Below are 20072 nucleotides of genomic sequence, written 5' to 3'. Positions count from 1 at the left end.
CTTCAGTGTAGCTTAGAATAGCAGTAAGAAGGTAAAGTCCACTGATCGTGTTAAACAATATCTCTGTTAATGTACAACAAGGGATTAGAGAAAAGAAATTTTCATGACTTGTACTTTCCAAGCTGTGCTTGTAGGCTGTCATGCTGCATAAACAGAGAAAGGACAAAATCAGGTTCTGTGGTCAATATTGCTTTGGTATTTCTTCAGCTTTTTGGCTTTAAAACAGTATGTCAAAGGATCCTTTGTTTACGTATTCTTACTATTAAAGCTAATTTAGAGGAATAAAATCTCTTCTCCCTTTAGCCTACCTGGATGTTTACCCCTTGCTCATAGGAGCAGGTTTATAGGGTTAGTTGCTATATAATGTATAGCGCTCCTTTGAAGCAGTGTGCAATGCTGTGCTCCTATCAGTCTGTTGCACTGCTTGCTGATTTTTCTGGTAACTCCTGGCATGTACTACTTGAGGTATAATAACTATGGTATTTAGAAGACTGCTAAATCCAATAGTAGCCATTATATTATTCACCTATCATGCTTGGTGAGTTTAATGTATTTTGAGTGACTTTCTAGTGTGAAAATGTTAAAGCTGCAATGGGATTGAGCTGTGCTTGCTGCTAGGTAAAGTTGGTTTGTGTTTTTGTGGATGAGTGTTTCTCAAGAGTGGCCTTGCAGCTATAGGTAGTGATGGCTTTAGTGCTGCTGTGGCACACGAGCTCCATAAAGACAGGACTCTCAAACTTCTGTCAGCCAACAGTGGCTGCGTTTCCCCTCCCTGATGTGGCTGTGCTAGCATGGGCTTTTCTCATGCAACTGCAGGGGGAGCCCTGGTTGGAATTCATTTCCTTTTCCATTTGTTTTTGCCTTCTTCCCTAAATTAGTTGCTTCTAATTGCTGAATTTCCCTCTAGCTGAGGCAGCAGCTGCACCAGACAGATGAGTCTCAAGAAGGACAAAGTGTTGGCTCCTGTTCAGCTGGGCCAGACTCAATGCAAGGTTCTTCTGGCACCTTCTGTGTTACTGAGGCGTAATGAATCTTGGAGTTTCCGAAGACATTTGTAACAGCATTAAAACCTCGGGTTTTGGATAAGAGCTTTGTTTAGAAATATTGTTGAAAAGTTTGTGATGATATAAAGGAATAATAGCTATTAGAGGGCAGATCTCACTGAACTTGCTTGTGAGATAGTGCTTGTTCAGGAATATGCCGTGGAAGCTGTAGGCTCAGCTCGTACAAATCAGCCCATCTGACAAAATTCTGGAGGTGCAGTGATTAGTGCCTGTGAAAGATCTGTTTTTCTCGTTTCAGAGTTAACTTTTACAGTGTGTGCAGCATTTAAAGACAGGGCAGGGTGTTTGACATGTCTGCTGTGTGTCCAAAGCACCCTTAAGTTACATGGTGAGCTAACAAAATGAATACATGTTTAGCTTCTGAGAGGAGTGCATTCTATTCCTAAATAGCAGGCCTCTCTTTGCTTTTGGGAACTTACAAGCATCCTAATTCAACTACCTTTAATGGCCAAGGTCTGTTAGACTTCATTTGTACCAAAGTTTAGAGTGGAGTCCCCAAACTCTGCTGATTTAAACCAAAAGTAAGGAAACAACACAACAAAACACACTGCAGCTGACTTCAGCAGAACTGGCCTGATTGACACCAGATAGGGATCAGTAGATTTATGTGAATTTGGCACCTTAAGTATTTTATAACTATGAGGGAGAGGTAGCAGATAGATGATGCCTCTGGCATGTATTACTTGCCTTAAAGTTTCAGGAATTTTGAGTAGGAATCGTTGCTTTCCAGTATGGTCCAGTCTAGTATAATTTTTCTTGCCCTGAATGTGACTTTTTAAATTGCAGCAAAATACTTCATCCTTTTTTTTTTTTTTTTTTTTTTTCAATCATCACTCCAATTTCCCAGATCCTGCAGTGTAGAAACACAGATGAATAGATACTTGTGCTATAGAACCCCCTCCAAGTGCAAGCTGAGGATGCCATTCCTGGTTTAATTGAGAAAGGGTGGGATTGCTCCAGTTCTACTCCTTTAAGCCAGGGAATTCGATGTGACAAATTGGCCATGTGCTATATTGTATTAGCCCATAAATTGTTTCTGCCATGCCTGTCAGTGCCCTGAATGTGTTCCAGTGAAATAGTTACAGTAAAAATTTGAACAAATATTAGAATGAAAAGTCTTTTTGTCTGTCAAACTGCAGATGAACAGAAAGGTGTGATTCTTTTTGCCGTAATGATTCACCATAATTACTTGATGAGTCCTCCTTTTGGGAACTGGAGATGAAGTGATCCCTTGTTTAACAGCTGACCAGTTAAAAAGCAGCTCTGCAGAAAAGGGTCCCAGCAGACAAGAAGTTAACAGGAGGTAGCAGTGTGCCTATGTGGCCAAGGCAGCCAGCTGTGTGCTGGGCTGTTTTACCAAGAGCATGGCTTGCTGCTTGGCGACAGGAATTTTCATTTTTTGACACATAAGACTGAATCTGTCCAGCTTTGGGCTCCCAGTATAAGAAGGATGCTGGCATAGTGGAGCAAGTCTCATGGAGGGCTGGTCAGGGGCTGGAACGCCAGGAGCTGGAGCGCATGTCATAGGAATAGAGGCTGGGAGAGCTGGGTGCATTCAGAAGGTTAAGGGAGGTCTTACTGCTGGCTTCAACTCTGTATTGGAAGGAAATGGAGAAATTAAAACCAGATTCTTGAAGGCACACAGTGATAGGATGAGAAGCAATAGATACAAGTATGAACGTGGGAAGTTCTGATTAGATGTATTTTTTAAAATGTATTTTTTACCATGAGGATGGTGGTCAAATATTGGAACAAATGCCCAAAGAAGTTGTGGCATCACCTATCCTTGTAGATGGACCATTCATAACTTGGCTGGATGAAGTAGTTTGATGTAGTTTGACTTGCTTTAAGGGGAGGGCTGAACTAGATGACTTGTGGAGATCCCTTCCAAACTAAACTGTTTTATGGTGGTACAGAAAATAAGGAGCTACTTGAAGAAAGCAGGTATGCTTCCTAAAGAGAAATAATCAGGATCAGTTGCTGAAATAATGCTATTGATAAGTCTTCTACCCTCTTATTTATGAATGATGCTTTGATGCTTTTTTTTTTTTTTTTCTTTTTTTTTTTTTTCCTGGTGTACAGAATGGCTTTGCTCCTAAACTTGAGGAAGGTGTTTCCCTTTCAGGTTTTCCCCCTGTTGGCAATCTGCAGTGCCCATGCAATAGTAGTGTTCAGGCAGTATATCCCTTGGTCACCTCTGAGTCGTATGGTCTTCCTGCCCTCTTTTTTTTATTTTTTTTATTTGGAGAGTATATTTTGCATTAACAAGAGAGATAAGATAAATTCATTTTGGCTTCAGTGTTATTAAAGACTCAGATACAAATAATCAGCTCTAATTTAATCTCAGCACCCAGGCTTTTGTAGTACTGAAAACTTCTATTAGGTTTCTATAATTGTGTTAAAAGTCATACCCTCAGGCTAACGCTGAAGCAAGAGAAACTGCCAAGCTCTGTGCAAGACAGTACTGACCTGATAGTCTTGCAAGGGAACTTGGGCTTGCTCTTTGCCAGTCTTTTAATGGTCTGTGCTCTGCATCAGTCTCCTCAACAGTCACGGGCTTGGTGCTGCTGTTCCTAGTTGAGTGCTCTCTGTATCACTTTGGTTCTGGCCCAACAAAAACTAATCTTCAGGCTCCTGGAGTGTTCATCCAAGAAGATACTTGAGTGGGGAATCCAAGGAGTGTGGTTACAGCTGAGATGTCTGCACTCCTAGAGATTTTTGGAGATTTTGATCCCTGTGATTCCTTTGTGCAAAGAGGCAGACCTGACAGCTGCGCTTCAAATACTTTGGATGCAGGTCTAAGCCTCGCAAGGGGCTTTCAAACAAAACCTGGGAGGACTGGTGCAAGGAAAAATGCTCTGAAGAACAGGTTGGCATTGCAGAGGCCGAGTAACACAACCCTTCTGTTCTTGCCCCCGCGCTGTAAAACGTCTTAGTCACTCAGGAGTCTGCACTATCATTTCACACGTGCTCCGAGCTGCCAACTCAGAAAAGTGGTCCTTTCCCAACCCTTGCTTCCTCTGACAGAACAAACATATGCTCGTGGGGTGAGCGACATCAGGGAACTGCTCCAAGTTAAAATTAGCCTGGCCAAGAAGCTAATTTCAACCTGGGCCAGCTTCTCTGGCACAGGAGAGCAGGAGAGCGTGCCCAGCCGGTGACGAGCGCGCAGGCCTCCCGCTGCTGCTTTCAGCCGCCTGCCAGCCTCTGCTGGCGTGAGTTGGTCCCGTCCTTCTGGGACCTCAGGGTAACGCGGGTGGTCGTTGCTCCTATTTCTAAGCTTGCATCAGAAACTGAAACAAGTCCTCCTCCAAAATGGTATCTTGAGTCAGCCCTGTCTTCCATAACTGTTTATTTTGTGAACTGCAATCAGAATCTAAATTCATTGAAATATTTCACTTTGGCTTTGACGTTTTTGCTGTGAATTAGCTGCACTTTCCAAAGAGTTGTTACACACTGGAAGCAATGTTTTTGGGTCAAATATGATGTCAAGCAGGTCAGTGTTTTGACTTTTTCGGCATGTAAGATTTATTGATTTGTTGGCCTGGAGCTGGCCCTGAATGGTGATTGTTTGGATGCTTTCCTATGGCTTTTTCAGTATGTCTGGTGAACCCTGCTACTTATTTCTTCATCATTGTCAACTGCACGTGCCATCTTACTGTGCATTAACCTGCACAGCCAGATGGCGACGATTAACGCAGTATAATTGCTCATCAATGTTCGTGTCCTATGGCTCAGTTCTGTGGTGTCCTGAGTGAAATTTTACAGAGGAACGCATCATTTTGGAGAGTCAGGGCTGTTTGTGTCCAATTGACTTAAAGCCAGGGGTCCCCTGGGGGCCAGAGGGCCAGGGCCTAGCAGGTCTTCAGGCGGCCGCGGGCCCCATCGGAGGGGAGCTCTGTGGATGGTGAGCCAGGGCCACTGGGAGAGGGCGATTGCTGCCCCACTGCCATGAAGGGACAGCAGAGAGGCCGCTGGAGGTGCAGGCAGCTGTGGCTGAAGCCTACCAGGCCCCACAGCCCTGACCTGCCTGCCGCCATTTTCAGTGTGAGGTGAGGGAAAGGGAGCGCCTGAGTGGCACTGTTGTGACATCTCTTGCTGGGGAGTTCTTACATTGGTTTACTGAGAAATATGTTGGAAATAGCTTCTTTTTAATGTGGTGTGGCTTTCTTGGCTCTTTTTTTTCCCCCACCCCTCTGTTTTTAGATTTTCTCTCTAAACTGAAGTCAGTTTTTTTTTTTTTTTTTTTTTTTTTTCCATTTAAAACATATATTACATGAAGCATGAGAGTGCATTTATCGATATTTTTTAGCAGCTTGTTTCTAGAACTTGATGATACCTGCAGATACGGTGGAGTGTGGCAAATGGAGCCTAAATGTCCATCACAACTCCTTGCAACATAGGCTTCCTAATCAGGGGCATTGAACTTAACTGAAACACATACAAAGATGAAATAAAAAAAAAAAAAAATAGAACCAAAATATTCTTCAAAAGAAATAAAAATTTTTCTAATAGACTTTAAACTTTTTCTGTAACTTCAAGAGGGAATAACTGCAGTGCCTTTGCTAAATACAGGCAGACCATATCTTGCTTTCAGAAATTCTAAGGTAAGTGTTAGGTAGGTGAAGGTCTGTCTGTACATGGCTAAGTTTAGAGATGATCATTTTAGGTGAATACCTGTTGACTTTCAGTACTACTTAGGCTCAGAAGTTGAAATAGCAGTCCATGACTTGCCGGCTGTATATAGCTCTGGGTCTCTGTAAATGTGGCTTGATAGTTTCTTACCTCTGGCCTTACGTAGCTACATTCAGGCTACATTTGTTTGTTTGTTTGTTTTGTTTTCACTATTTCTTTTTTGTAAATCTGATTTAGTCAGGAGCTAAGGCCACCAAGTTGCCATAGCTTTTGGAAGGTGCTAATGCTTTTTAACTTTTTTTTTTTTTTTTTTTTTTTTTTAAATTATTTTTTGAGCTGCTTAGTAGTCTACAGGTTTTTGAGAGGCTTCTACTGTAGGAGGCGAATAGGTGGTTTCTTGAGACACTACATAGGTACATATTGGATCCTAATCTAAAGGCATGTTTTTCACTCAGATGTTAAAGGTCTGCTCTTAGCAGAAGTTTTAGAGTGGAGATGTTGCCCCTTTGAATGTGCATCTTCAGTAATTCTCCTGTCCTCATGTTCTATTTAAGTATTTTTATGCTTTGTGTTTCATTTATTTTTTTTAATGTGTTTGTTACGTTGACATTAAGAAGCATTATTTATTTTTAAGGTGCAACTCAGAATATTTTCTAATTCTTGTGTTTCTTTTTATTCCCCTTCTTATAATAGAGTCAGATTTACAGATCTGTCAGCATAGAGCGCCAACATGCTGCACCAAGAAAATGGAAGAAAGCTACCAGGCAGCTGTTCGAAGAGAGAGGTATCAGAGTATCCAGGCAATGAATTTTGAACTGAATTACATGATTGTTGGTTATGTCACAGCTTTTCAAGGTAGGAACTTTCGAGGTACTCAAGTCCTATGATAAGTGTTTTGTAAGGACATCCTATGCAAACAAAGGAAAAGCTCTTTTGTTCTTCATTTCCATTGCATTGCATACAGTAGTTGTTGTCTTCTTGTTTACTTCCCTGCTCTTTAATGATCCTGCCTTTGGAAAAAGGTGAGGGCACTTAGTCTTGACTGTTATTTTAAGTATCTGCCTAAATCTAATTAGGAATAGATTAGCCTTTGTTCCTGAGATCATATTTAAAATGATTGTCACAGATTTTTCAAGGCATTTCCAAATGTCATTTAAGTGCCTGACGGCTGTTTGTGCCTTTTAATACGTGCTTGTGTTGCCAAACCATTTAAGGGTGTGGAAAGTTAAATCAAAATGTGGTTGTTGAAACTGAAGAATAGGTGGTCTAACAGATGCGTCAAATGAAAATACAACTCTTTTCCTTTTAAAATGTTTCATTGCCCCATAGGTCACGTGAAGAGTGACCAATTTTCAAGTTGAATGTGCATGCATGAAAGATCCTGGACTGAAAGTCTGTTCTTATAACTCTTGCTCTTCTCAAAGCTACCTTCTAACATGTTGTTACAGGGTCTACAGAGTTTATTCATACAGATAGTTATTGTATTATTAAAGGGAGGGAAATGGTTATGTAGGTTTGTGCACTATAAAGTATTAAGCACTTGAGATTTTTCTCCAGAAAGGCTTTTAAGCGTAGGCTATGTGAACTTTAAATATATGAGAGTTGATTGATTAAATCAGTCATTGAGTGTCAGTCATTGAATTCAGCTGTTGACTTATGTGGACCTAACTATGTGCTTAATTTTAACTGACTGCTTTGCTATATTTAGTGCTGAGTACCTTCATGGAATGGGTTTTGAAAACAAGCCAATAGTTACTAAAATATGAAGTGCTGAGGTCTATATGATTAAAGCTGTTGTTACAAGGCAGTTATTTTATCAAGTAGTAGCTTTTTTTGTCTAGTTTCATCCATTTGAGTGAAAATACTATAAATAAAAAAGTGATTGACAGTTAATAAGAGCATATTATCTAAACTTGACAGTCAGATGCTAGAAGTCATAGAGATACATAAATACAAGGTAAAAAAAAAAAATTCTGCTTTTGGTTGTTTGCTTCTTCCCTCAGTTCTGTGGGTGAAACACTTCATTTTGGTTTATTTTACAGTTAGTTTTTGAAAATATTTTAGTATTGCCGATGATTTAAAATTTTAGTTAGAGCACACTTGCTCCAGGCAGTGCTCTGCACTTTGGAGGAGTGCTGTAGTAAAAGGATGTCTGTGTTGGAAAAGGGTGATTGTGTTGGCATTGTTAAATGCCGATGAGTTATTCAAGCAATCTTTCAGTATCATGACAGAATAAAGATAAGGTCAGAATAGATTAACCTACCAGCCCCTGTAGGTCAAGCTGGTAGCTTTATTGTCCTGATGAAGCTTTTTGATGAAATGAAAGTATAGTTAGACATTTAAACACAATCGAAGTTTACAAGTGCTCCTTAGAAGTGGGTAAATAGTTTGCTTGTAGCTTGTTATGGCTAGCCTTCTGTCTACATTAGGTGGGAATACTCAGAAATGCAACTTTGTTCTCCTGGGAGCTGCTGCCTTCTTTGTTTCTGTCCTAGGTGTAAGTGAAAAGCCTCCTTATCTATCTTATGCTGTATAAACATTCTGCTGCTACCAGTAACACTGTGTGAGATATTCACTGAGAGGACAATATTTGCATAGAGTTAACTCTGCCCTTTTGGTCTGTTTTGGTTTGTTGCTATTTTGAGTGATAGTGTGAAAGTGTTTAAAAGCGTATTTAAAGTCTTAAAAAAAAAAAAAAAAAACTCTCAGGTGCCTTTCAGATTTCATATTTCTTGCAGCAATGGGAACTAGCTCAGACTTGCAAAAAATAGCATTTTTTTTTCATTTGTATGCTGTGGTGTTCACTTGTGCAGTTGTCATGCACCATTTACTTCCTTTTATATATATATATATATATATATATATACACATACACACATTTTTATTACTGTTAGCATAGTCAAAGCAAAGCAGTAGTTAGTCAGGCTGTCTACTGCTGAGGAAAATAAATCTTAAAAGCTTTTTATGCACTTTTAGCAGACAATACTGTTAATATTATACCCATACTGATGGAATCACTTTCAAGACTAATATGATACAAGAATTAGATTTTGAGTCCAACTTTGTAGTGGTGCGAATTAAATTTCAATGAGAAGACAGTGCAGATTTTTTGGAGAGAGAATGTTTCTGATGTTTCCGTCCCTTTATTTTCTTTCATGGAAGACAAAAGATGTTTGCTTCTAAGGGCCTGCAATTAGATATTAATGGGAATGAGCATTCTTGTGTGAGTAGGAGTTTTAATATGGCTTCAGTCAAATATTCCCTCTGCAGTGCCTGGGTACTGCAGTATCAGCTTGTGGACATCTCAGACTGAAGAAAATTATTATTATTATTATTATTACTGAGAGAGTTATTTAAATACTTTTTGCCCACAGCTGAAATAAGACAATTTTCACAGGTGTCAGAGTTAGATGTGCAAAATAATTAGTCTGTAAGACTTGATTAAGTATACCACAGCTGTGGGCAGGCTTGTTATGTTTGGGCTTATGCCTGTTCCATACATATGGTCAGCCTTACAACTGCAGTTTAATCCTGCTATTTTTCCCTCTTTAAAGTCTTCGATATTAGCAAGCCAGTACTTGTTCAGACACTTCATAAATCAGCCTTCTGCTTGGGTGATTTTTGCTTGAACTCCTGTGTCCTGTTGCTGTTGCACCTAATTTGGGTAGGAAGAGGGTCATTGGCATCATCTGCAGGTTGTAAAAATCCTCTCCCCATCAGTACCAGGACAGAAGGAGGGGAGAGAGGTGTGAATGAAGGAGTCAGCTGGATGCCTGGGAAGTATGTCATCAGAATCAGCTCCTGGAAAATCACACAGTGTCACCAGTCCTTCCAGTGTTTGGGATGTGGAATGTAACCAGGCCTCAGGGGGAGGATTTCATGGAAAGCTGCTGGATTCACTCTCTTAATGTTTTGTTCCATGGTATAGCCTAAAACTCATAACCATGGTATTAGTCTGCAGATGTGTTACTAATACCTCTGTGCTCCAAATGGACTCAGAGGCAAGTGGATGGGACTTGTAAGCATGCCAAGCTGTAATGGGAGCAGCATAAGAGAGGTGAAAGTGGCTGTTGTAATGGCCCCTTTAAGTCACCCACTGGCTCTTCACAGGTGGTTTTGTTTTGGGTGCATTTTGGAGTGGGTTAGTTGGTCCCATCTGAAAATACACCAACCTTTCTCTGTCCTTGATCCTATGCCTGCAGCCTTGAAGTGTCCAGTGGAACCATTTAAGTGAATGACCAAACAGGATGCTTTGATTTTGTAACTCACTTTCCTCTGACAACCAGAATGTCCTCCTTTGAAATGGCTTTTTTTTTTTTTTTTTTCATCCTAACCTTTTTTAGGCTTGCATATAAACCTACTACTTTAGCTTAAATTTTGAATGGGTGTAATTCATGTTTCTGTGAGGTGATGGAACGCGTTACTGGTACTGATGTCCTTCTATTCCCAGTTGTTCCTGCCCCCTCCCTGCCTCACCAGTTCCCTGATGCAGTCACTGCTCTCCTCGGGGACAGTTCCGAACAAGGCAACTTTGATTTATTGTTTGAGGATTAGAAGTGGTGTGGGTGTGCTGGCTGAAAGTTGCTGTCAGAAGAGGTATCAATAGTCTGGCAGGAAAGCTTTGTTGTTGGCAGACAGAAGAGAGAAACCTGCCCTCCCTTTTCTGTGTCTTTTATGGAGTGCTAACAGGTGTTCTGTTAAGGACACACAAAAAGCTTGGATCTGCTCCTGTCATTTTAGGCTGAGGCTAATTTGAGGTAATGAGAATCCAAACACTGGTAATTTATTTGTTCTGCTGATGGGCTCTGCAGAGAGACAGAGCAGGATTCTTTGAAACCCATACCACATTTCAGTCACCAAGTTATCAGAGATGGAGAGAAAAGCTTTGAGCTTGTCAGCTTCAAAAAAGAAATTACTATTTATTTGCTGTACTTCTTACATTTAGAGCAGGCAACGGGAATTGTTCAATGATGGCCTCTAAAGGGAAATCTTTCACGAATAAGAGTGTGTTAGTCATAAAGCAATACTTCTGTGTGTTGTTCCTCCAAAATAGCATTAATTTGTCCTTTAGTTGGTAGGGTCAGGTGTTCCCATATCCTCTCACCTACTGGAGGGTAGATCAGCTTTGTAGCATTCTGCTCCTCTCCCTCCTAACTGGGAGGGGGTGGGGAGAAGCTTCAGTTGTGTTCTTTATATTGAATAGGGAGATGCTAGTTGGGAAAGGTCTTTCTTGCTATTGTTAATAGCAGGAGTTGCTGCAGTGGCATTGCTGTTGCTAACAGGTTGTTCTACCCTGTTACCATCTGATCCCTGCTGGCAACTGGGAAAGATGTGAATGGCATGGGGCAGCGTGGAGGACTGGTGGTAGCAGGGATGGACCCTGGGGCTCCTGGTTCTCAAAAAATAAATGCCTTAAAGCTAATGTCCAGTCAATCCAAAAAGTTCTCAAGTGCAAAGTTCCTGATCCAGCAGCATCTCTGCTAAGTGGGAGAGGTCTGCTGCCTTCCGTAGGTCTTGGGACAGATGCTGGTACTGGCGATGAGTACTGTCTTGTCCATCTGACATGAATGTTCCCAGAAGTGAGTACACAGGCACACAGAGACATACGGAGTCAAACGTTTGACGTTTTAATTCCTTGAGTTGCAACATTGCTGACATATGTTTTCACTGAATCTTAGAAATATCAGCTTGAAATATAGTGGCTGGTTAATGGTGTTGATGTACAATGAAATTTACAAAACGAAGACTTGGCTAGAGAAGTGCACTCTGGTTTCTAGTTAATTACTATATGAAGAGTAGTCACAATAATGGAAATGGATGCAGTCCAAAATCAAAGAGCTATTTGAAAAAAAAAAAAAAAAGAAAAGAAAAAAGCCAACCATCACCAACAAGTACCCACCAAGCATCACCAGCAATGCCTGTGGTGTGCTTTATTTACTGTTGGATTACAGAAATTGATGTGTTGTGTTTTTTTTATTAGTATTTTTTTGTAATCCTGTAGCTCTTGGTCTTTTATTCAAGCAAATTGTCACCTGCCCCTTTCTGCTTTTATAACCCTGCTAAGTAGAGTTTTGTACTCCTATGACCTTTGAGCTGAAAGCGGGACAAGATGTATAATTTTGTTGTGGCTCATTGCAAGAAATGACTCCCTACAGAGAGAGAGGTGAGAGAGGCTACATTAGAGTATTTCTGTCTGCCTTCTGTATCTGTTCGTTCCTGTTCTTAGTCCAGTGGAGCAAGCGATTTGTGTTTCCTTGCTGGAATGACAGCCTATTTTATGTTTGTAGCCTAAGGGAGGCCAGAATATTCCTTCTTAGTTGTAGGCTTGCATGTGCAAGCTGTGGGGGCGTGTAGACAACTCCTTTCTGTCTTGTGTGGGGCTCTGGGTGGGTGAAAACTATATTCATACGACGAATTGCAACCTTTTTTTTGTCTGGTGCTGTTCTAATTGAAACAAACTTAGCTTTTTATATGGTACTTCCTGCCTGTAGATATTCAAGCACTTTTCAGAAGGACCTCACTGTTGCTGTGTCAGTGCCAGAGATGGATAAAGTGAGGGGCACTGGGGAGAGAAGATGTTCCTAGGGTGACACGAGACCATAGGCATGTCCAAGAGTGACCTCAAGTTATCTTAGTGATCTCTTCTGATTTCTTAAACAGGAAGAAAAAAAAAAAAAAGTAATGATTTCTAGAGGCCTTGGTGGGGTAGGTAATTTTTGGCTGACTGTAATCTCCTGAGGTGTTCCCTGGAAGAGCAAGATGCTAGTTTTGTCCTTGATGTTGGCACAGTTGGATGACTTTGCTCTGACTGTGGGCCAGGTAAGGGAGCAGGGTAGTATGTGGAAGGGGCATTCTGCATCTAACGTTTGGTGATCAGATTGCTTCTCCTTTGTATTTAGGTATTACCTGAATGGCCATAAATCCAGGATGCTTAGCATGCTGTCAGTTCGTAGAAGGGAATTCCCCAGGTTTGCGATCCATTGTAAAACAGTTTGTTGTGCGTGCAGGCAATGAACAGTTGGGTAGGAGAACCAGAGCCCATTAGAAATGAATAGCCTGTGTAGCCAAGAAGCTTGCATGCAACAGTAGAGAAGCATCACTTCTATGGGAGACTGTCTTCTGGTTATAAGACCATCCTGATTTTTGTCCTCTTTCTTGGTGCCATCTCAATTGAAATGTCAGTAAATGCCATGTATTTCACCATGCGTACCCTCGCATTGGGTGACGCTGTAGGACCACCTAAGAGACTCCTTCAGCAGCAGGATAGACCAGAAATATGAACGTTTTTGTACCAACTGTTCCTTGGTGAATGGTAATTTAAGAGTTTTGAGCTGAGGCTGAAATGCAGCCATCACAGTTGTGTAATTATCCATTGTGGGGTCCCCTATCCTTTAATCCCTCTCTTTAAACAAGTTCTCTTTTGACTACCACAGAAAAATGGCAATATTGACAACATGCTGACCACAATTTCAGTATGCATCAGGCTACCAGCTTTAAGCGTGCTGCATGTTAATTCCCTTGTGCCATTTAATTCTTAAGTTTTATTGTTAAAAATGTATTATTCCCAGTATAATCACTCATCTTCTGTATGCCATTTATGGCTTTAGTGCCCAAGATTTTGCTAAGACTTCTGTCTTTGTCAGTGTATGGGGTGAGAGAAGGGGGTGTTGAGTTCTTTTCTGGTAAGTGTCCTTTTCTCAGCAAAATGTAAAAATAAGTTTGCAATACACAGTACTCCCTAGTGCTCTCACCTTTATCTTTGGAACATAGAAAATTAAATCTTTGAGATGTGCCAGGGACTGTGAATAAATATTAGCATTATATTGTGAATGGTGGTTATTGAACTCACTATGCAGATTGTGTACAGTTGACCTCTGTTTTTTCAGAAGTTGTGTATGCTTTGGTCAAGGTTCTAGATTTAGAGTGACATTTTTATGTTACAGATTACAAGAGAATTAAAGTTTTTCTTACATGGTCTCTTGTATTATTTTATTTTTCATTTTAAAAGAAATTGGAATCAGTGTGCTGATCTACTATACATAATTGATTTACGGGATGCGCTTTACTTCTGTATATGTATATGTTGAAAATTAAATGTGAAAACAAACTAAGAAAATAGGCTTTCACCTTTAAGAAGTTTTTCTGTAGTGCATATTAAACATAAAATGAATGCATGCAGAAGTTTATCCCAGACTTTCACGTTCTCTAAGACTTCCTACATGCCTTTTGATTTTTTCCTATACTGTTTCATCTCCCATAGTAGGTATTCAGAAAACTAAGTATCCTTTTTTTTTTTTTTTTTTTTTTTTTTACTATTTTTTGCTATTATGAGGTTAGCTGAAGTCTAAATTATATCAGTGTACGCGCATGTCTTAAAAAATTTCTTCATCTGGATGCCGAATGTTAAGGATTTGCAGTGAATGTGAGGTGGGATTTTTTTTTTTTTTCTTGTGAATGGTAAAAGGGAGGCCTCTTTAAAGCAGGTGTTTTCACAATTTAATTTTTTACCATATGCATCAGGACCACTCCTGCAGTAAGGCTTCCCTAACAGTGACTACAAAACTTTCTCTTCAGTATGGTGTTTTTGCTAGCAGTTCAGGAAAAATAGTTGCCCTTTTTTGATTCTTAATTGAGAAAAAGTTTATCAGGCCCAGAGCAACACTTGCAGTCAGCTGGGTAGGTGACATCCTGAAAGTTGGATATTTAATATGCAAAACCAGCTTGTTATGAAAATGCACATAAAAATAAAATTTGCTTTACACCAACAATAGTCACTAATTTCTGCTTTTCATACGATGTCTCAAGTTCCTTTCTGGGGAAATAGCTTTGTCGTTTGTGGGATAAGAGACCTTTCTCCTTTTCCTAGATGAGCCACACGTGTTTTGTGATTCTAGATCCCTCTCCGGCTGCATTGAGGCATCCAGAGCAGAGAGGGTTAATGATGTTCAATGCTTTGAACTAGAGGCGGAGGACAAATGCTAAAATACTTAGTTCAATGCCAAGAAGTGGTGAAAACATGTAGGTTAGAGATTACTAGGAACAAAGCTGCAAAACTCAAACTTACATGGCTATCGTATCATATGGCTTTGATTTGTGTGCCCAGCCATGTCTACGAACATAAGGTAACAGGTAGGAAAGGCACGAAGAAATCAGTGAGGATGATCAAAGGTACACAGCAGCTGTCATGAGTTAAGTTTTAAGTGGAGGAGAATTTTTTTTAGCCTGAAAGAAATGGACTGTTGAAGAGGATTTAGTACTTTTCTCTGCTACTGAGTGCATGGTGAAGATAAAAACATATTAATTGTTTATTCTCTCCTCTAGTACAAAACTTTTCTTTACTACACGAAAAAAAAAAGTGGCTGAAATGTGAGCTGGTAGATTCAGAGCAAACAGAAGGGGATACTTTTTTAAGTGATGCAAGTTATAAGAAAAATGTAGTTCAGAAAGGGAGAAGGTACGATGACTTCTTAGCATGAAAAGAACAGCTCTGTCTTAGAAAGCAGCTGAGCTACATACCTTTAGAACATGAATTAGTATACTTTTTTTTTCTATGTTTCTATCATATTTTAATACTGTCAAAATCTACCATTGGCCACCGTTGGAGATAGCATAGGGTTATAGGAATCTGGAGTCTAACCTAGGTCCTTTTCCTGACAGTTCTTACTAAAGGCATGTTATTATAAAGTCACATGAAATGTGAAAAGTTGAGTAATTTGCCCTGTAGTAGGGAGAGCATGTCATTTTATCAAAATACAGTTGTCAGCAAAAGTTCAGCACAACTAAAACATTTTGGTTGTGACCAAACTGTCTGTTGTTTTTCTTGTCATTCAGATTGAGCCCCACCATTTGCCTGTAATTTATATTTTCTAATGGATCATCTACAAGCTTTCCGTCCCTTTATCATTACTTTCTTACCGTGTTCTGCAAGAGAAGTCTTGAAAATTCAAACACTATTGAAATACTGATTTTCTTCTTCTGCACACTGCTAGAATCTTGCCAACACTCCTGGTATTTGCATATTAATGATGGTATCGTCTTTAAGATGCAGAATGCCATGCTACTTGTGCCTATTCAGAATCCTGCTGAAAAGATCATTTTCCTAGTCAAACATTCTCTTTTTCTGGTACTGCTACCCTCCTGCATCTAAAATGTGCCTTTCCTCTTGTACTTCTCAGTGCAGCCCATAATGCTTATCACTTGTGATTTGTGATCTAAATGTCAGTTACTGTCACAGGGCAGTAATGCAAGCCTTTTTTTCATTCACTTACTATAAAAATTTAATGGCGTCTTTCTGTTTTATCCAATGCTGCCTTCCATGTTGGAGAAGCATGCCCTGCAAAGATCATCTGGACCTGCATTGTCTTGCTTTAAATGTCATCCTTAAAGCTCTCCTTAAGGTCAAGATAAACAAAATGCTTGTAAAAAAAAAGGTCAACCCAAAATATGCTCAACCCACTGCCTGTTATGCTGACTGGTTTTGTCAAGCTCTTGTCCCTCTTTATCTTTCCTCCCTGGTGTACATCTATCAGGTGTTGTTTGTCTTTACTTTCATTGGCATCTCTGAGAAGGGGCACCATGTTTTATCCTGACTCTCTGCAGTACCTGTGATCCCAGTGTTTTGCTCTAGCACCCTTAAGTGCGTAATAATGCAAATAACTTCTGGCTTCAGAACTTTTAGTGTTTTTCTGATTACATCCTACCTCCACACCACCATCCCTTGCCTTGTTGTTTGGGCAGCTTGTTAGGAAGATGAAATCACTAGTTTTTAAAAACACAGGAAAAATCAAAGGGGAAAATAATGTGAGAGAATAATGGAGGAGATTGCCCTCTTTCAACAGAAAAAATCAGATGATTTCAGTTTGCTTTCAAAATAGCAAATTCAAATGAAAATTTTAATGAAAACCTAGGAAGAACACTTAAAATTCTAGCCTTGGATTGTAAATCCCTCTCTTACAAGCTCTATCAAGTAACAAAGATCATGTCCACAGAAGTCTTTTATAGGATAACAAAAAACTATGGGCTATGTTGCATGTAATGGATTTTTTCTTAAACGTACTAAAACTTTATATTGAGTCTTATTTATGACACTGATATATATAAATCAGCAAAGGACAGTGATGCTGTGGAGTTGCTAGCCTAGCAAGTAGTTCTTTGTTGCAGGAATTCTGCAGGTTGAACCCAGGCTTGCTTTGTGAAATAGCTTGCAGTTGTTCTCCAAGAACAAAGTACGCAGAACAGCGCTAGAGGGAAGCAGATGGGTTTATTAGTCCTGCCAGAAACATGACTGGTGATTGTTTTTGATTGGTTCCTACTGTTATATTACTTTGACCATTAAGCAAAAGTGTTTTATGGTTTCTATATCTTTGTTGTCTTCTAGAAGAGATTTATATGTATGCTGTATAGAATTGTTTGGTCCAAGCTTTGAAAGGGTGGTGTAATTCCTTGTGAAGTGGAGAGAGAAATGCTGTTTAAATACATCTTAAAGGAAACAACAAATCTGGGCAAGACATCATCTATTTAGCCTTTATAATCATCACGTAAACTTAGTTCCTGAGGGCATCTGGCATTTGCTGTCATCTGATATGAAGAATGTAAGTGATTTGGGGTAGGGATGGTCTCTTCATTATCTATTTATAACTGTTCTTTATGCGCTGTGGGCGGCACATACTGGTACTAGAACAAGAGATCCAGTGAACACTCACATGATGTGTGTATTCATCTCATGGCTGTGTCCATATTTCACCTGTGTATTGTCATAATTATCTTTTTCTTCCTCTTTGTTCTTGCTAGTACCTTGTCAGGCTGTTAACCGTATCTGCAGAGTACAAAAGCATGGTGATAGTGTAACTTAATAAATCAATGATAAAATAGTCCAGATAGAAAGAAAACATAGTTTGGAGAGAAAGTGTTCAATCTTTAAAAGAAAATGACGAAAAACCTGCAAAAAGTGAGCTAATGGGACTGGGCACTTGACTATATGGGGACACTTTCCTACTACAGTTGCTGTGGTGAGGGCAGTATTTTTCTAACAGTATTTCTGAAATCTCATTTAGTGTCATCATTCTTCAGGAGGTACTTTATTCACAACCATCTTGTGAAATTTCACAGTCACCTGAACTAGAAAGTGTGTGTTTTTTCTCCCTCTATTTTTTCTCTTTTGTTGTGACATAGCATTTCCATAAAGGTAGTTTCTGCTCTGTCTCTAGTTACAAGTCCCCTGTACCAGTGTCTCCATTGCTGAGTGTGTGAGTACTCCAGTAAATCTCAAGTTCTGAAGTTCTCTGTGCTACCAAGTCCATGCTGCCACTTCCTAAGTTAGTCTGACGTTTTGTGAAGAAAGTGCTTGAATGCCTGAGAAGAAATCTGTTCTGATGTTTTTTGAATAGGAGCATTAGTGTATGAAGACAGTTTCTGCCAAAACAAACAAACAAACCACTGACTGTTCTTCAGTATATTTGGGAATTTAATTTTCATTATAATTCAGCTTTCAATTACACATCCCTTGGTCAGGCATTGGAATGGGTTGGCCAGAGAAGTGGTAGAGTCATTGTCCCTGGGGTGTTCAAGGAAAAGTTGGACGTGGTGCTTAGGGACGTGGTTTAGTGGGTGACGTTGGTGGAAGGGGGATGATTGAACCAGGTGATCTTGAAGGCCTTTTTCCAACCATAATGATTCTGTGATTCTCCTGAAGATTGGTTAAATTTTTTGTTGCTATTGTTTTATTGGTCCTCTTATTGTGAAATTGAAAACAGGGAGGCCATTCTTTTAGGCCATTTCTAGATGCAGAACTGCAGATGTTTGTGCAGTATGTACTGTAACATTGAAACTGGTAGCCAAACCAATAAAAATAGGAGAAGAAAGTTGGACATAATGAATCAAATGCAAAAAGTGTATGGGAAATTCTCACTGTTGTATTTTCAGACTTGGAAAAGAAAATGAGAGAGACTTACAAGATGAAACGAGCAAATATCTCAAAGCAAGTACATTCAGGAGAAAACACTAGTCACACCTCAGGTCCGTGCACCAGTAATGACAGCATGGCATTTGTTTGCAGTGGGCTCTCTTCTTCCAAGTATAGACTCCCAGTGGATGAAAACAATTTTACTCAGAACAGAATCAAATTCTCAGATTAAATGCAATTAGGAAATACATTCTAATTCTCTTCTGATCTTATTTTAAGAGGCAAGTTTAGGATGTCTCAGATTCTTCTGAAAGGTTTTTCTTTGAATTCAGAATCTTTGTTATGCAGATACATTTTGTTAATTAATTTTAGAGCAATTTGTTTATATGCCTTTCAGTAATACTACATAACAGAATATATTATTGATCTAAACTGTTAGGAATGTATATTGTACAAAGAAAGGATATAATTTTTTTTTTTCTTCCAGTTATCATCAGAAAATGAGTTACTGCTGTTGCTGTCACATGTGGTATTTTATTTATGGGCTAGGACCTCGCTGTGCTGTATACAAAATGTAAGAAACTGTGCCAGTCCCAAGATCACAGTGCTCCTGTAACATGAGAGAGAGCAGAAGAACATGGACAGATGGAGGGTGCGGAAAAGCTATAGGGTCATGCTTCCCAGTTTGAGAGAAAGACTGAGTACTTACAAGCACATTTGTGGTGTTGTGCCTTTTAGATCAGATTTCAGAGTTTCTGTACTTTGTTTAAGTTCAAAATTTTCTTGTTAGAATTTTGTGACTCTGGAATGTCATGACTTCTCAATTTGTTCACCAGTTGTGGGCATTGTGGCTGAAGAGGATAGGCTTGAGGTCACTTCAGTTTAAAAAGAAGTGCGCTCGATTTTAGGTGAGTTTATTCCTGTGGGCATTTATCTTTAGACAAAAATAATTTCAAAAATGTTTAGAATTGTAGCAATCTTGGAAAGAAAGGGAAGGAAAATTGTTTATTTACTTGCTTTGTGATTGTATGCTTGCGTGTTATAGCTGCTCACAGCAAGGATTGAGAAACGAATAGTTGAATAGTTGCCATCTTCTCACCTCTGTGTTAGTTTGGTTTTCCCCTTTGGTTCCTTACACTTTTCCATTAATTGTCTACCCTGAGGAGAAAGAGAGGAAAAAGAATGTAGATGCAGAGTAGGGAGTGCCTGGTTGAATGTTGTTGCCCTGACTTAACAGCTGCTCCACTGATAGTTTAGGATCATCAGGATCACTGGTTTGCAGTTGGACAACGGACAGCCATCTCCTTCTGTCTTTTACAACCTTGCATGGGTATTGAAGCTGCTTTCAAAGCAGTTCATGGACCAGTCATTTGTACCCAGTGTGGCGTGTTAGGCTGAAATTTATAAGGGTACCTAGAAAAATAGTGTGAAGGTAGACTGGTGTGCTGTAACGGTGAAGAGAAACCTGGTAC

At 39.7% G+C, this 20072-nt stretch overlaps 1 protein-coding gene across 7 annotated transcripts in view; it reads left to right on the top strand.

Moving 5' to 3' along the window:
- Positions 1 to 20072, top strand: part of LOC311441093 (glypican-5-like) — a 410588-nt gene that overhangs the window by 63982 nt on the left and 326534 nt on the right. For all 7 annotated transcript variants that reach the window (XM_084528744.1, XM_084528741.1, XM_084528739.1 and 4 more), the window contains one exon: positions 6393 to 6554. In XM_084528744.1, the coding sequence (XP_084384870.1) occupies positions 6446 to 6554 (109 nt within the window). In that variant the 5' untranslated portion in view covers positions 6393 to 6445. The remainder of the gene's footprint in view (positions 1 to 6392; positions 6555 to 20072) is intronic.

This window comes from Aythya ferina, assembly GCF_964211825.1.
Source record: "Aythya ferina genome assembly, chromosome: 9".
In the NCBI taxonomy this organism is placed as follows: domain Eukaryota; kingdom Metazoa; phylum Chordata; class Aves; order Anseriformes; family Anatidae; genus Aythya; species Aythya ferina.
This window is presented reverse-complemented; position numbering and strand designations above follow the sequence as displayed.